General features: G+C 51.2%; 1 protein-coding gene across 1 annotated transcript; it reads left to right on the forward strand.

Annotated features, from left to right (window-relative positions):
* Positions 1 to 1,534: 1,534 nt before the first annotated feature.
* On the forward strand, positions 1,535 to 16,452 carry LAMTOR1 (late endosomal/lysosomal adaptor, MAPK and MTOR activator 1). The gene is made up of 5 exons (XM_028725773.2): positions 1,535 to 1,726; positions 10,704 to 10,846; positions 12,598 to 12,675; positions 13,544 to 13,670; positions 15,558 to 16,452. Exons 1-5 carry the CDS (start codon positions 1,685 to 1,687, stop codon positions 15,648 to 15,650), a joined length of 483 nt encoding a protein of 160 aa, XP_028581606.1. The 5' UTR covers positions 1,535 to 1,684; the 3' UTR covers positions 15,651 to 16,452.
* The last annotated feature ends 1,313 nt before the right edge of the window (positions 16,453 to 17,765 follow it).

Genomic DNA, 17,765 nt, shown 5'->3' on the forward strand with positions numbered 1-17,765 from the left:
TCGTCTAGCGAGTTTTTCGTCTTGTGAGGCATTCGTCTTTCGGGGCACCACTGTAATAGGTTGAGATGGGTGTACTGTACAGTGGTGCCTCGCAAGACGAAATTAATTCGTTCCGCGAGTTTTGTCGTCTTGCGATTTTTTTCGTCTTGCGAAGCACGGTGTCGGAAAAGTTTTGGAAAAGCTTCAAAAATCACCAAAGTCTTCAAAAACCTCAAAAAAGGGTGCTATGAGTTGCTCCTCGAAGTCAAGTCGCAACTGTATTAACGGTGTTAAGAAAAAGGAAACAAACTTGCAAGACGTTTCCGTCTTGCGAAGCAGCTCAAAAAACAAAAAACCCTTTCGTCTTGCGAGTTTTCCGTCTTGCGAGGCATTCGTCTTACGAGCTACTGTACCACTGTATAACTTTTTAAGGGCACTCAAAGAATCATGGACTTTATACACTTCCTTCCTGTGGTCTCCCTCAGGAGGCGGTGGACTCTCCTTCCGTGGAGGTTTTTAAGGAGAGGCTGGTGGCCTGCTGTCAGGGATGCTTTAGCTGAGATTCCTGCCTTGTGGGGATGGGGTGGACTAGAGGACCCCTGGGGTCCCTTCCCACTCCACGGTTATTAAGGCCCAGCATTTCCCCTCCTCTCACTGCCCTTACTTCCATTTCTTATTCTTCCCACAGCCTGAATTGTAAGCTCCTTGGGGCATGGTCCTGCGGGACTGTGCAGAGGGTGGCGTTTCAGGAAGAAGAAGTGGAGGCTCTGGAATTACTTGACAGTGAATTTACTCTTCTTTCCTAAGGGACAAATAAGGGAAGGATATTATTCCTCTGAATAAGAAGTCTATTTTCCTTGTTAAGTAACAATTAAGGCCTTGACATTAATGTTTATTCTTATTACAATTAAGGCATTGACATTAATGCTTAATCCTATTTTTATTATCAATACGATTAAGGCCTTGACATTAATGTTTATTATAATTATTATTATTATTACAATTAGGACCTTGACATTATTCAGGCCTTGACATTAATGTTTTTTTTAAAAATTATTATTATAAATATTAATTATTACAGTTAGGGCCTTGACATTAATGTTTATTATTATTATTATTAATTACAATTAGGGTCTTGACATTAATGTTTATTCCTACTATTATTCTTGTTATTAATTATTATTACAATTAGGGTCTTGACATTAATGTTTATTCCTACTATTATTCTTGTTATTAATTATTATTACAATTAGGGTCTTGCCATTAATGTGTATTCCTATTACTATGCCCGCCCTCAGCGAGCATGCGCACTCGCCGCCGTACGATTCCTCCCTGGGAAACGCCTTTTCTCCGACTGCGCACGCGCGCCCCGTCCGCGCGGCTGGTTGGCGCGTCCGGAGGGGAAACAAAAAAAAAAACGCCCCCCAAGCTCCTCCCCCTATTCCTCCTGTTCCGCATCACGTGAGCTCGCCTCCCTCGCCCGCCCTTCGCCTGCCCCGGATGTTGTAGCCGCGGGGTCACGTGAAAAAACACCTTCCCCCCCGTAGAGCGAAAGTCACGTGGCCGGAAGAAGGGCAGGGAGGGGAAGAAGCACGAGAGAGCGGCGGAGACAGGCAGGCAGGGGTCGCCGAAGCCGCCGCCGCCGGAGGGCCTCGCCCGACGCCGCATGTGACCCGCCAGGCCAGGCCGCTCTCCGGACGCCGCCATGGGGTGTTGCTACAGCAGCGAGAACGAGGCCTCGGACCAGGTGAGAGGGGAGGGGAGGCCTTTCCCTGCCTTGGGGGGGGGCGCTCCTGGCCACGCTCCCCGCCTCTCTGGGCAGGCGGTTCTGAGGCTGGGGTGGTCCCTGGGGCCGGGGAGAAGGGCGGGCGGGTGAGGGGGCTCTGAGGGTCCCCATGACCCCCCCCCCTTCGAGGAGGCGCCGACACACAAGCTCCGGGACAAGGAGAGCTTGGGGACCCTTGACCAAGTATTTGAAGGCGCAGCCAAGCGAACTGGACTCCTTGGCTGGCTTGGAATAAACAGTCACAAACTTTCTATTGATAATAATCAGCTAAATAGTTTGAGGATCTGTACAACTGCATAACATGCAGAAAACAGCATTCTTTGAGACTGGGACTGAGGGAAGTCGGGATGGGTGGGGGGGAGGGAGGGAAAATGGGGGGAAAATAAGGATGATATGTTTCTGGATAATATGTTTTGTTTTAATTTTGAATAAAAAAAGAGCAGGCGCTTCCCTCCCGGGCCTGGTGCGCGTGGAGACCCTCGGAGCCAACTCCCAGCGGCCGAGGTCCCTTTGCCCTCCCCCTGGCGATGGGCATGGCCCTTCAGGTGGTGCGCATGTGATCAATTATGCGGGGTGGGGCTTAGACCTGCCCCCCCCCCAATATAGTGTCCGAGTTGTCACCCCTGGGGGAGACCCCCTGCCGTGCGCGCGCCTCGGGGTGGGGGGCTGGAGAGGGCGCTAGGTGGGCTCCGAGCATGTGCCCAGAAATGCATTGCTGGGAAGGAAGAAGGAAGCCGAGGATATTGGGCTTGGGGAGGCGTGGGAAGGAATCGCCCTCCGCTTCCCCGCCTACACTACTGGCCAGTTAAGCGATGCTGGCCTCCGTCTTTCGCACCCTGCGAGTCTTCCTCCACCTCCTTTGTCACTGTGGTTTCTCCGCCTGTTGCTCTTCCCTGCATCCTGTTCTGTACTTGTCATTTGTGACACTTTGTTCCTTCACATTGTCATGCCTTAGTAAGGAGAAGAGATGTGCAGCTTGCAGGCAAGGCTCTCTCTTGTCTGCTTCAGTCTCCTGATCTCATATAGCACGGTCTGTGGTGCTATATGCCCCTAGTACCTGTTGCTTCAGAGTTTAAGAAATTTATCTTGGGAGGGAAACATGCCACCGCTGTTCAGTTATCATTGCCTTTCTTGGTTTCTGGCAAAGCCTCCAGTTGGGTCCCCTCCCACATTGCAGGTGAGGCAACCTGCAGCCCAGATGGGTGTGGCCGGAGCAGAGCCTGTTCTGCTGCTTTCTAGCCTGCCTCTCTGTTGTGGTGTGTTTTGGCTCCTGCAGCATGTGAAGCAACAGGGTACCTCTTTGAGCCCCAGTGTTCAGCCTTCCCCTTTGCCTAAAGCACAACTTCCCAAATTCAAGTCATATGACTTCCCTGTAATGAAATGCAAGCTCTGTTACATTCTCACTGCTCTCAAACGTGCAGGCTTGATAAGGCAGGGAAAGGGAGCCCAGGCAGGCCTAGGAAAATATTTTGCATTCCAAGCAGCCAAGGTAGAGTTGTGAGGAGAAGCCCTGGCTATGAAGCGGCGTTGGAAATTACTCTGATGTGTTTTACCTGAATGTCAGTTCACCCTGCGCTGTGCAGCCTGAATGAAACAAAAATTTGGTTGCCTGGAGGCTCTTTGCAGGTGCCCTTGTTAGTGGCTGGCATATAGGTAAAGGTACCCCTGCCCGTACGGGCCAGTCTTGACAGACTCTGGGGTTGTGCGCTCATTTCACTCTAGAGGCCGGGAGCCAGCGCTGTCCGCAGACACTTCCGGGTCACGTGGCCAGCGTGATGAAGCTGCTCTGGCGAGCCAGAGCCGCACACGGAAACGCCGTTTACCTTCCCGCTAGTAAGCGGTCCCTATTTATCTACTTGCACTTTGACGTGCTGTCGAACTGCTAGGTTGGCAGTCGCTGGGACCGAACGACGGGAGCGCACCCCGCCGCGGGGATTCGAACCGCCGACCATGCGATCGGCAAGTCCACGGCGCTTAGTGGCTGGCATATAGTATATTGTATAAGGCTAGAATAATAACCATAATCAGTAAGCAGAATTACTAGTACAAAACAGCTCCTGTATTGCTAGGCACCCTGGCTTGGTTTGTTTTTGAAGCATAGGAGAGAATCCTCTTTCTATTTGTAGTAGATTCTTGCTTCTCACATGACCAAGATAGAGAGGTCTTCAGAAATATCCTCTTCCCTTCAGATCTGAGGTTTCATCTTTGTTGCTCATGCCTCGGCCAGGTTGTGTGTATTTGGGCAGTTGGGGGTGGGGGGGAGAGTGCAGAAATGCCTTGGCCTGAACTCACAGATCTCTGTTACTTGGCAAGCCCAGCCAGATCAGCTGTTCTGGGCTGTCAGCCTGCTCACTTTCTATCTCTCCTGCTGCTATTCTTGGTGGCCTCTATCGCTGTCATCTTGAAGGGCACCTGTGAAACTGTCACCGGAGCCGTCAAAGGGTGGGGAAATACTCTGTGTGAGTGAGAGAGAGAGATTGCGATTATCCAAGCATTTGTACTAGCCTTTCAACCAACTAGCATTGCTAGCCTCTTAACAACATTGTTTATTTTTTCATTTAAAATACCTTTATGTTGCCTTCAAGGTTGCACCCGCAGTACAACAATAGTTAGAAGTGGGATACTTCTTCTCTTTGTTTACTTTCTCTGCCGATCTTATCACAGTGAAGGGAAGAGTGGATCATGTCAGCCCTTTCCTGGAATCATGGTGTTTACCTCTGGCACACTGGCACGTCAGTTTCCATTGGCCCTTACTGCTTAATGCTCTCCGTGCTTGTGTGTTATGGGTGGAGCATGCAGAGCCTGAAAGGGAGAAGGGGCCCCTTCAGCCACCCAGGCTCCTTTCTCCTGAGGTGACTTTTTACTTTGGCCACTGGTCTGACATCATCATCATCATCATCATAATAATAATAATAATAAATATACCACCCTATACTCGGAGGTCTCAGGACAGTTCACAGAATAAAATCAAAATATAAAGCCACAAAATGAGGGATAACTTTAAATCTCCATGGGAAGGGGAGATAGTGGAGGAAGTGCAGAAGTGCGGGTTGTCCTCCCTTTATATAGAGTCCATGACGTATAGCCACGCAAAGGCGGTGATCGCTCAAAGATTAAGGGATATTGCCAGACAGGAGGACATAGCCCGTGTGAAACCTGGGTTGTTTCTGGGGGAGCAGTTGTATCGGGCTGCTCCAGCTCGCTACCTGGCGGATATCCACTACGTGGAATACCGCAGACTATTTACTGCGGCTAGGCTGAATGTTCTTGACTCGGCGGTTCTGAAGGGAAGATATGGAGGAGTCCCATATGACCAGAGATTATGCCACTGTGCATTGGGTGAGGTAGAATCCACAGAGCACATTTTACTGAGCTGTCCCTTCTATAACGATTTAAGACAGTATCTTATAACTCCATACTTACCCCAGCTCAGTTCCCGACAAAGAGGAAAGCAGACAGCATATCTGCTAAATAAGTCTTCTGGGAAAACAACTTTGTCAGTGGCTAAATTCCTTTTCCTGGCACTCAAGTGTCGGAAACGTATAACTGAATGCTTTGATGTGGGTTATCTGTGAGAGGTCTAGTACTGTGGCCCTACCTTATTTATGTACCCCTATGATGTTGTAGTTTATAATTATTGTGTAATGTTTTATTTCTGACTATCGGTCGAATAAAGGAAATTGATTGATTGATTGAAAGCCACAAAATACATAATCAAAATACAAACAAAACCCATTAACCCTGCCAACCCCCAACATTTTAAAAGGGCATAGGATGCCAATCAAATCAACCAAAGGCCTGGTTAAAAAGGAACGCTTTTGCCTGGCGCTTAAAGGTGTATAATGAAGGCACCAGGTGAACTTCCCTGGGGAGAGCATTGCACAGATGGGGAGCCACTGCAAAGAAGGCCCTGTTCTCGTGCTGCCACCTTCCAGACCTCTCGAGGAGGAGGCACATGAACAAGGGCCTTGATACAAGGCATCTTCCTCTGGTGAAATGACAGGTGACAAAATAGCTCCTTAGATACCATTTTCAGGTGTGGGCACCAGCGTGGTTCCCTTTGGGAGGCATGAAGATTTGGGAGTCAGGGAGAACAGCAGGGAACCCTCTTGATGCTGGGAATTATGCATGTTTTTGCATTAAAAGAACTGAAGTGAAAATGTATCGCTTTGTCCATCCTTCATCCCTTCTGGCAAGACAAAAAGTTACCGTGTGGTTTTAATTCTTAGCCTTGCGGCCGAGAAAGAAAGCAGAACTTTTCGAAACAGATCTTCCTCGTATGTTCTCCAGCCCTCTTTGGTTCAAAGAAAGAACAGAAAGTTCTCTTGCGTAGATTCTGTGTAGCTTCCTTTTACTTTTGCCTTTCCAGCCTGTCTGGGGCTCGCAAGGCGCCTCTTAAAACACGAAGGAACTTGGCGCTGGGAGGGTCCTGTTGCACCTGGAGATTCCGTTTGACTGTTGCAGGGCACACCTGGAAGTCACACTTGGCGTGGGTCCTGCAAGGCTGCCTTGGTTTTGTTTAGGACTAGCACAGCCGTCTGCCCTGGTGGTTGTACTTCATGGGACTCCTTTCCCACATGGCTGAGTCCCATGTAGGCTTCATGGGCACTGGGGAGCAGTTAAGACTTTTGAGGGAGCTCTTGTCAGGCGTTGCCATGGGAACAGAGAGCCCTTTGCTTGGGAAGTGCCAGAAGGACCAGAAGTAAGCAGCAGCAGCAGCAGCAGCAGCCGGGAAGGTGACTCAGAGATTCTGGTGGAATCCCCTTCGCAGGCAGGAAGAGCATTTGCCCATTGCACAACAGGCGTGGATGTCTCTGAGGCCTGGAGTGGGAACTCTGCAAGCAGCAGCTAGAGGGGGGAAATTGTTTTCCTTCTGTAGTCTTGCTCGGAGCTGTTCGACAGTGGAATTTGCTGCCAAGGAGTGTGGTGGAGTCTCCTTCTTTGGAGGTCTTTAAGCAGAGGCTTGACAACCATATGTCAGGAGTGCTCTGATGGTGTTTCCTGCTTGGCAGGGGGTTGGACTCGATGGCCCTTGTGGTCTCTTCCAACTCTAGGATTCTAGGATACTATTGCATGGTTGGTGCAGCCAAGTGGGCTCTGTTGTCAGGCAAGAGGAGGGGAGAAGGGGGATCATGCCCTCAGTATTAGGTTTGTCTATCTACGTGCTCAGGCTCTGTATCCCAAATATGCACAGATCTGTCTTTCCCTTTGCTTCCTATCAAATGCAGAGATGTGACTGAGGGTTGAGTAAGCTTGTGCCGGACCACTCGGGCTCCACATGCCCATACAGTGCCCATAAGAGGCCACGGCAGTGCTATTTTTCTAGAAAAAGAGGCACCATAACTCACCAAGGCACTGTGGTCTAAACCAGTGTTCCCCAACCTTGGGCCTCCAGCTGTTTTTGGACTACAATTCCCATCATCCTTGACCACTGGTATTGCTAGCGAGGGATGATGGGAGTTGTAGTCCAAAAACAGCTGGAGGCCCAAGGTTGGGGAACACTGGTCTAAACCACAGAGCCTAGGGCTTGCCGATCAGAAGGTCGGCTGTTCGAATCCCTGTGACAGGGTAAACTCTCGTTGTTCGGTCCCTGCTCCTGCCCACCTAGCAGTTCGAAAGCACGTCAAAGTGCAAGTAGATAAATAGGTACCACTCTGGCGGGAAGGTAAATGGCGTTTCTGTGCGCTGCTCTGGTTCTTCAGAAGCGTTTTAGTCCTGCTGGCCACATGACCCAGAAGCTGTCTGCGGACAAATGCCGGCTCCCTTGGCCAGTAAAGCGAGATGAGCGCCGCAACCCCAGAGTCGTCTGTGACTGGACTTAACGGTCAGGGGTTCCTTTACCGTTACCTTTTAACTCACCAAGAACGGCAACGGCACCCAACTGAGAGGGACCGGTACTGAGTTGCGGTGAGTTCTGTCTGAAATAAAAGCCCTGGGCCAGGGTGCCCCCGAGGAGTTTGCCCAGAGGGATGGGACTGCCTTTTCTGGGGCTGGGGACAAAGATTGGTTGCTCTGCCTCACACCTTTGCAGGTAGCAAGCCAGGCAGCTGAAGTTGGCTGCGATCAGAAGGGAACAAGGCCTTGGTCTGTTTCCAATTATGAGGACAGCAGTGGTAGTGGGAGCAACACCTTGGAGGGGTCGGGTTTCAGGAGCTGCAGGGAACTGCCTTGCCAGAGTTTGTGCTCTGAGCATTCCTGAGAGAGGCCTGGTGGGTCTGTCTGGCTGTATGAATGAGAGGTGAGTACTTGGTGGAAGCCGAGTGCCCCTTTGGAGTGATTTGGGACCTGCCCAGGGGTTTGAAAGCCAAGGAGCCCGCTGGAAATAGGGGCGAGGGGGAGAGGGAGCCCGAGCTGAGGAAGGCAAGAGAAGCGGGGCATGTCTGCCAGCATCTGGAGGGGACACCAGCTTGGAGAAAAGGTGTCATGGTACGTCAGCCTCCTTTTCCAGAAGGATACTCAGAAATGTGGTCCCCTCGTGAAGGGATGCTACCCAGTCAGGGCCAAAGGTGACCTGTGCTTGTTGGGCTACTTGTGAGCAGGAGGAACTTGTTACGTTAAGCTGAGTTGATTTAATATTTGTATCCTGCTTTTCCAGCAACCTATGTCGAGCTCAAAGTAGCTCACAGTGATTGCAGTGGCATTAAAAAACAACACACATTGCTATCATTTTAATGCCAAACACCTTAGCGTATAAGGCAAACAACAACAAATTCAAATGAAAACAACAAAACGATACAATTCAGTAAAGTCATAGTATTGCCATGATCCTTCATGAGCACATGGACTCTTGCTCCAGAACAACGAAAAACAGATTAGCTGTTTGTTGTCCAACGCATTCCTTTTCAGCACTGCAATGGGTGGAAGCCGCATTTGCTGTGCATTCACTGTAGGCATTTACATGGAACTATGCAATTAAAAACTATTTGGGGGTGGGTGGGCAAGGGGTGTCCAGAGCAACACCAGCGGGGAGAAGCTCAGGAAACCAGCCGCTGGTTGCTTCTCAGCCCAGAATTCTGTCGCTTTTCCAGCTGAGCCAGTGCAGGCAAGGGAGAGGATCTGCAGCCAAGGTGGATTTGATTAAAATCACGATTTAAATCACTAGTCAGTAAGACTAGATTTACCGTATTTTTTGCTCTATAACACGCTCCCAACCATAACACATACATAGTTTTTAAAGGAGGAAAACAAGAAAAAAAATATTCTAAACGAAACAGTGGATCTATGATTTTTGTGGTTCATGCTGTGGCCACAGACATGTGATCTGACGGTGAGTTTGGGGTAGCCCAATGCAAAAATCCTGAGGATCCATGTGGATCCGTGCTTTGTAACCACGTTTTTGCACCATTGTGGCCCCAGGCAACAGTGGGTGCGTTATTTTTTTGGTGCAAGCTGTAGCCATGGACATGCTATGTGATCTGATGGTGAATTTGGGGTGACCCAGTGCAAAAATCCTGAGGATCCATGTGGATCCGTGCTTTGTAACCATGTTTTAAGTGGGGAGGGAAGGAAAAGCACTCAAGGGACAAGGAACAAGCCTGGGGTGGGTGGAGAAGGATGCTGCTAATAATGAAGAAGAGGGGTATAAGGAGAGAAGGCTCTTATAAGAGGAGTGGGGAGGAGAGAGAGACAGAGAGCCTGCTTGAAAAAACGTTGCTGCTGTTTAGCGAGTGGGGAGGAGAGAGGGACAGAGAGCCAACCGGACTCCTGTAAGCGGCTCCTCTCCTCTCCTTTCCCGCTTTGCTCCTTTAAAGCAAGCAGGCTCTCTGTCCCTCTCTCCTCCCCACTCAGCGGCTCTTCTCCCGCTTTGCTGTTTCAAAGTGAGCCATGGAGGAGGGAAGGAAGGGGAACCATGGATCCTCTGCTCACGACTGCAGCAGGACCCCCCCCCCCGCCACCCGTAGGCATTCCCTCCATAACACGCACAGACATTTCCCCTTACTTTCTAGGAGGAAAAAAGTGAGTGTTGTGGTGCGAAAAATACGGTAAATCATTTTTTTACAGATGCTTTCTTGCTGGTATAATCTTAATATTTAGAACTGGGAAGAAGGGCCTGGAACCAGTGAACTCTTATTAGTTGACTGGCAAGTACTTCCAGGTCTCGCCAAGGACTTACAGATCCCAGTTACTGTTTCCACCACCACCACCACCACCCCTTTGGATTTGCTTCTACATTCAGGTGCCTATTCTGTACAGTTAAGTGTTAGTGCAGTTGTTGGAACCCAGTGGGATTGGGAAGAGGTTGCCAGCCCTGAAGTGCCTTAAGCACTTGCCTCAAGTCTGAGTTGCACAGATATGCAATTGACTTGCACAATGATTGCACAAAGATCCCAAGACTCGTGGAGTATTCTGCTCACATGGTTGCACTTTCATTTTTACTGCTTCACACTTAGCCACTTGCGCATGTCCCTGACTCATTTCTCATCTGCCCACTGCCACCCCTCTTACAAGCGGCCTCTGCTCCTGGGGAAGGAGCACTGAATTCGGCAAAGGCAGAGAGGAAGACCTAAGAATGGAAGTCAGAAGCACATTCTGTGTTCAGAGGAGCTGCTGGACTGCCTGGCTCTCTCAGCTAGCAGCTCCTATAGATCAGCTGTCCCAGGTAGGGGGACAGGGACCTGTTGGGGGATTTGTCAGGCAAGATGATGTTCTAGGCAGTTTGCAATGTGGTCTGGCTCCAGCAGCAGGCTCTCTGTGTGCTGAGAGGAGGGGTGCATACCCTCTTCCATTGTGCATTTGTCATCATCCCCCACCCGAAATGTCTGAACCAGGGTTGAACATTGAGCCGTTCTAACTCCTGTGTTCTAACTCCTGTGTGCACACAGTCTGCAGCAAGTGAACACTGGATTGGGGACCCTTCCTTTGCCCGCCAGTGGCTGCTGGGTCCTCTGCAAATTCTGACCGCTGTCTTTCTTTTCCTCCTTGCTTTTCCCCACCTTAGGGCGATGAGTCTAAGCCCCTGCTGCCCACTCCCTCCAGCCCACCCAAGCCCTTAAATGGAGCCGAGCACAACTGCCACAACCTGCCTTCAGCCCGGACGGACGAGCAGGCTCTGCTGTCATCGATCCTCGCCAAGACAGCCATGTGAGTTGAGCACGTTTTTCTTTAACGAGGAGGTGAAAAGTCAAATGGGATTCATAAAAACATAGAATTGCAGAGTTGGAAAGAACCCAAAGGGCCATTTAGGCCAACCCCCCTGCAAACAGAACGACTAGGACCAAAACAGGCTGTGCTGTACCAAAAGCAGCCTCCCCCACCCGGGCGACGTTTTTGACTACAGTTCCCATCAACCCCAGGTTCCTACGTGGTGCTGGGGATGCTGGGAGTTGTAGTTCAAAACGTCTGGGCAGCTCCAGTTTGGCAAGAGCCGGCCTCACGTATCTCTGGCGGAGGAGCCTCCTGAACCACCTTTTGCACAGCTCCGAGGGTGGGAAGGACCTTGCGTGCTCAGAGGACCAAGGATTGGGAGGCAATCAGTGAAAGGGCTCCCTCCTGGCCTGCCTGTGGTCTTCCAGTGGGGCACCGGCTATGCTGGTCTCACACATTCTAAGGGAAACCTCCAAGGAAGGGGGGACCCTGTGACCCCTCAGATAGTTTGGGTTAATTTCTCCTTCAGGGAGCAGGTCTTCCCAAGGCTGGGCAATTAAGATTCTGGGCCAGCGACATCTAAAGTTTGCAGCACCCGAAAAATCAGAGTAAAAAGTACAGTGCAGAAGCTGCCTGTCCGTGCTTGGCATGCTGGCGGAGAGTCCATTCTCAGGTCTCCGTCAGCTGCTGGGAGGGTGGGTATGCGCAGGATATTTACTTTTACTGAATTTATATCCCACCTGTCAGGGGGCTGCCATTGGAACAGGGGAGGGAGCCAGGGGGATACAGAGAGCCTCAGGTGCTTCTGAGGAGCAGCGAAGCCACGCCTCCAGTGGAGCAGAGGGGGAAGGGGGGAGCCAAGCGAGGGGAGGGCTCAAGGATGCTACTGAGAGCCCAAGCACCTAACCTAGCCCGGCTGGCCAGGAGGCAGTCATGCCGTTTCCGTCACCCAGCTTACGCAGAGGGTTGAAACGTAAGGGGGGGGGGGAGGCAGAGATTTGGGGTGTCTAAGTTCTTATGCTGGGGGGCAACCGGAAGGGGCCACTCTCAGAATCTGCAAGTGACTAAGACGGAGATGAACTTTCTAGATCTGCACTGTAAATAGTTTTGCACAGTAAAACCTGTAAAAGACAGGTCAGAGTCCTGACTGGTTACTCACAAGCAACCAGCAGCAGCAGCATTTGACACCGCCCTTCCTCTCAAGGGTGGCAAGCACATCAACAATAAAACAAGTTAAAACATCTTTTAAAAACCAGCTACCACAGAGATCACCATCTTCTGTTGGTAATAATTGCCGGGAACAGAATCTTTTAGATTGTGCCAGTTTCTCTTCTTAACCTCCTGTCCCCACTCCTCTCTGCTTCCTTTTATGTTTTTTTTTTAAAAAATACTATTAACAAACAAGACTAACTAAGTATTCCAACAATTCAAAGGAAAAGAGAGAGAAAAAACAATTGTGCATGGTCAAGTATAAGATAAGGAGATGAGAAAGAAATTTACAAAAGAGGCAATATGGCAGTATTCCAAGGTCAGACGTATAAACAGCGGGTCAAAAACTTTTATAACCGAAACCAGTGTTAGATGAATTGGCGTTTGGGTGGGATTTGCTACCCACGAGACGATCGTTAAATGAGCTATTAAAAAAAAAACCACCAGACCAGCTGCAGAGTCCAGCACATCCACTTCCCCTCTGAGAACCTGAAGCAGGTGGGTCGGGGTCTCTGATCTCTGCCCTTGCTTTCTTGCAGCAACATCATTGACGTTTCGGCCGCAGATCAGCAAGGCATGGAGCAGCATGAGTACATGGATAGAGCCAGGCAGTACAGGTAGGTCCCCCCCCGCCCCCCCCCCGGCGAGCCCAGAGCAACTCTGTCCTGCTTCTGTCCCGGAAATTCCTCCCCGGCCCATCTTCTCCTCACCTGATTCTTTGCCCTTCACCTGCCAATTGTCGGGACCCCAAAACTTAAGTGGTGGGCTGCTAAACAGACGAATTAGGTACCAGGCAACTGAGAATTGCTCTGCTGTGGGAGTCCAAACTGGTCTGGGACCGAGATGCTTCACAGGCCTGACCCTGCTTCACCTAGAAATGGAAATAATGTTCTCCCTTTAGAGCCAGGGGTGGGCAGATCAGAGTCTATGGATTTGCTTTGAGTCGCTGAACTGATCCACTCCTGGCTATCCCACCCTTTATTTGTTTGAGCTGGATAATTTAGTGGGGGGTGGGGAGGCGAGGGAATAATTTTGCTGTTATTTTAGGAGCCAGAAGTGTCTGCTGGAAAACACCCAGATCCATAGCTGTCAACTTTTCCCTTTTCTTGCAAGGAATCCTATTTGGAATAAGGGAATTTCCCTTAAAAAAAGGGAAACGTTGGCAGCTATGCCCAGATGGGCCTTAGGGCAGCTGTTCCCGAACTCCCCACCCTGGACTGCTGAAAAATTCTGAGCACCTCGGTGATCTTTTCTTTATTTTTGCCTTTTATAACAATTGCAATACGCTGTACTAGATGCTGTAGGTCTGTATTTTTACAAGCATCAAATGACCTGGACCACAAGTGGTCCACAGACCCCGTCGTCATCCCACACCTTAGAGCAAAGTCTAGATGCCCACTTCCTACTTTTTGCTCCCTCCTGGTCAGTCTCTCTCGCTCTCTCTCACACACTCACTCCCTTTTCTTCTCCTTCCTTTCATTCCAGCACCAGGCTGGCCATGTTGAGCAGCAACCTGATGCAGTGGAAGAAGCTCTCGACGCTCCCATCGCTCACCACGCAGCCCCATCAAGTGCTTGCCAGCGACCCCGTTCCCTTCGCAGACTTGCAGCAGGTGCGTACTCTCCCCGCAGGGCCACGAGGCTCTGACGCCCACTTCCGCCGTTCCCCTGAAGCACGGCTGGAGAACATCTGTGGCCCTGCAGGTGGTGGGTTTGGACCACAACTGTGTCATCCCGAAAGAGAGCTCGCGTGGCATAGTGGGTAGAGTGTCAGGCTAGGACTTGGAAGACTAGGGTTCAAATCCCCACTCAGGCATGAAGCTCCCTCCATGGGCGACCTTTGGGGCATCAGCTGAACCTCCCTCGCAGGGTTGTTGTGGAGGGGAACTCTGAATTCCAGCCCTGCTTTGGCTCTTGAAGCTGGCAGAGGGAGCTGGCCACGTGCACCATTGATGCTCACCTGCAGGGCTGGGCCACGCCACCCTTCAGTATCTAATCAATACATTAGATCCTCTTTTTAAAAAGGGAGCTGGCAAGAGTCACTCTGCGGTTATCAGCAGCTGCTGCCATGGTGCCTCTCAGGACTGGTTGCTGAGAAGCAGCCATGGGAGACGCTTCTGGCTGCCTTCCCCTGCTTTTGTGGGTCGCTGGATGCGCCCAGGAGGACAACTGGGCTGGATGAATCTGCAGGTGGATCCAGGTCCACTTTCTCGTCCCGGATCGACGTGTCCTGCCACATCATGTACACTGCTTCAGAGAGTTTTCTGATTAAGCAGTCTCTACAGTTTTTGTGGGATGTGGGTGGCGCTGTGGGTTAAACCACAGAGCCTAGTACTTGCCGATCAGAAGGTCGGCGGTTTGAATCCCGATAGCTCGGTCCCTGCTCCTGCCAACCTAGCAGTTTGAAAACAGGTCAAAGTGCAAGTAGATAAATAGGTACCACTCTGGCGGGAAGGTAAATGGCATTTCTGTGCGCTGCTCTGGTTCACCAGAAGCGGCTTAGTCATGCTGGCCACATGACCCGGAAGCTCTACGCCGGCTCCCTCGGCCAGTAAAGCGAGATGAGCGCCGCAGCTCCACAGTCATCCGCGACTGGACCTAATGGTCAGGGGTCCCTTTACCTTTATAGTTTCTGTATTTACTTTTTTTTTACATTTGCATACCGCCCTATACCCATAGATCTCAGGGCAGATCACAACGTAAAATTACAATATAAACAGCACAAAATGTGTAAGAAAAATAAGAACAAAAACAGACAAACCTAGGCCCTACCTCCCCGTTTTCTCTTTCTGCCGCTCTGCATGTTCACAAGCACTTTGGGTGGGTGAAATCTGCCCCTGGAAGCCAGAAGGGGCGGAGTAGATGTCGCACGACCACGGTGTGAGGGGACACCGTCCTCCCTAAAAACAAGAAGGCATTGGGGGCAGGCAAGGCCGGGCCCTTCCAGGAGGCAGAGGCAAGCAGCTGCCTCGGGCGGCAAATTCCGCAGGGCCAAAAGCAGCCAGGAACGTGAGCTTGTGTGGTCTGCCCAGAGCTAGTCTGCTGCCGCGGGGTGCGGTGGAGGACTGTTGCATCCCCAGCTCTGAAGAGAGAGTCAACTTTTGCCCGGAATTTTTGCTTTCAGGCAGCAAACAGGCTGCTCCTGGCAGCAGAGGCATTGCGTCCTCACCTGTGGCCTTGCGCACCAGCAACATCCAGTTCAGCCTTCGCCACGCGGGGGACCATGGGATGTTTTGGCCTCCGTGTGCTGGCTGGGGCTGATGGGTGTTCGGATTCCAAAACATCTAGAGGTCCCCGTTTTGGCAAAAGCTGAATCACTGGCGCTTTTGAGTTTGCATACGGGCCTTGTCTAAAACTGAAAAAGGCTTGGTTCGCCCCCCCCCACCGAACCCAGAGTTCAAATCTTGCCCCCTAGAATATGCTGGTTTTTGGGTGACGTGAATCTTCTCCTGGAGTGCCCTGTATACGGCTCACCCCTCTCTTCTCCCCGTCTCCCCCAGGTCTCCCGGATAGCTGCGTACGCCTTCAGTGCTCTCTCCCAGATCCGAGTGGATGCGAAAGAAGAACTGGTTGTACAGTTTGGGATCCCCTGATGCCGATCCCGCAGACGTCTGTAACTTCTTGTTTTTTAACAACCTCCCACTTTCCCTTTCCTCTCCTTCGCCACGGTCGGCTTTTCACTGCAGTGGGACTTGTACGGATCAGCGATACACTGAACTTCCTGCCACTTGCGCCCCAGAGACAATCGCCTCCGCCAGCTGCCAGCTCCCCGGGGCTGGTCGGACCCACGTTTCTTCCTCCTCCTGTGTTTGTGGGGGGGGGCATATTGGTGTCAGCCTGTACATGAATAGGTTTGAGGAGGGGGCAGGCCCTGACCACTGCATGCTAAGCCCAGCTCCTAAAGAGGTGAGCACCGCACTATTGGTTATCGAGGGGACGGGATCCTGAGGCCCACTGATGGCGGGGGGGAGGGCAGCTGTGCTCGCTTTCATTATTTACCTCCCCCCCCCCCAATAAGGCTCTGAAATTCTGGGTTAGGGGGCTGAGATGCGTTGCAGCTCCTGCCTGCCCCTTTCCACTTGGGGGTTCAACCTGCATTACTTTCCCGATGCTGCCCGCAGAACGCTGGGCCTTCTTTTTAGGATTTGGGAGGGAACCAACGAAGGGTGCGTTGGGTTGTCTTCTTCTTCCTAATGGGAAGGAGGGGAGGGAAGAAGCCAAAGAGCAGCTTGCGGGGGGGGGGGAGCGGGACACACCCTGCAGCTCCTCTGTTTTTGGTGTCTCACCCATCAACACCCTCTTTTTAAGTGGCTCAACTGTCGTTTCGTTTTAATTTTTTGGTTTCCTTTTTTTTTTTTGCTAAAGTAGATAAAATATAAGTACGTTCATCATCCACGCAAAAGGCTCCTGGTTGTTTTGTCGCGCGACTCGGTCGATCCAGGGGATGGAGCGCGACCCCCCCCCCCCGTGAAGAAACTTTGCAGCATTGGGGGGGGGCTTTTACGTTAACAGGGAAGACGAGGAAGAGGGGACTTGATAAAAAAACCTTATAAAGTGATGCACGGCACAGAGAAAGGGAGGGAGGGAGGAACACCAGAATTCTCAATCATCCGATGAAGCGGAGTGTTGGGGGATTCAGGACAGACAAAAGAAAGGCCTTCACACAGTGCGTAGTTAGGCTATGGGATGTCCAAAGGAGGTATGACAGCTACAAATTTGGATGGCTTTAAAAGACTAGAGAGGGACAGGGTGGTGCTGTGGGTTAAACCACAGAGCCTAGGACTTGCCAATCAGGTCGGCGGTTCGAATCCCCGCGACGGGGTGAGCTCCTGTTGAAGAGGAGGAGTTTGGATTTGATACCCCGCCTTTCACTCCCCTTCAGGAGTCTCAAAGCGGCTCCCATTCTCCTTTCCCTTCCTCCCCCACAACAAACACTGGCCCAAAGTCACCCAGCAGCTGCATGTGGAGGAGCTACACCACACTGGCTCTCGGTCGCAGCTCCTGCCAACCTAGCAGTTCGAAAGCACCTCAAAGTGCAAGTAGATAAATAGGTACCACTCTGGCAGGAAGGTAAACGGCATTTCCGCGCGCTGCTCTGGTTCGTCAGAAGTGGCTTATTCATGCTGGCCACATGACCCAGAAGCTGCACGTCAGCTCCCTCGGCCAATAAAGTGAGATGAGCGCCACAACCCCAGATTTGTCTGCGACTGGACCTAATGGTTGGTGTGGTGTAGTGGTTAACAGTGGTGGATTCGTAATCTGGTGAACTGGGTTCGCATCTCCGCTCCTCCACATGCAGCTGCTGGGTGACCTTGGGCCAGTCACACTTCTCTGAAGTCTCTCGGCCCCACTCACCTCACAGAGTGTTTGTGGTTGGGGGAGGAAGGGAAAGGAGATTGTGAGCCGCTTTGAGTCTCCTTCGGGTAGTGATAAAGCGGGATATCAAATCCAAACTCCTCTTCTTTACCTTTACCCTAAAAGACTAGAGAAATTTATGGATGAGGAGGTGGCTATTAGCCAGGATGGCTGTGCTCTGCCTCCCCAGTTGGAAACCTCAGGAGGGGAGAGTTGCTCTTGGGCTTGGATCCTGCTACTGTATATCCCACTGGAGCACCTGGTTGGCCCCTTGTGAGAAGAGGATGCTGGCCTTCCAGTTTTTTCTGCCTGGGGGCTCTCCGAAAAGGAGCGGTTGTTGGAGGAAGAAATGG

Source organism: Podarcis muralis, chromosome 4, assembly GCF_964188315.1.
Source record: "Podarcis muralis chromosome 4, rPodMur119.hap1.1, whole genome shotgun sequence".
NCBI lineage: Eukaryota > Metazoa > Chordata > Lepidosauria > Squamata > Lacertidae > Podarcis > Podarcis muralis.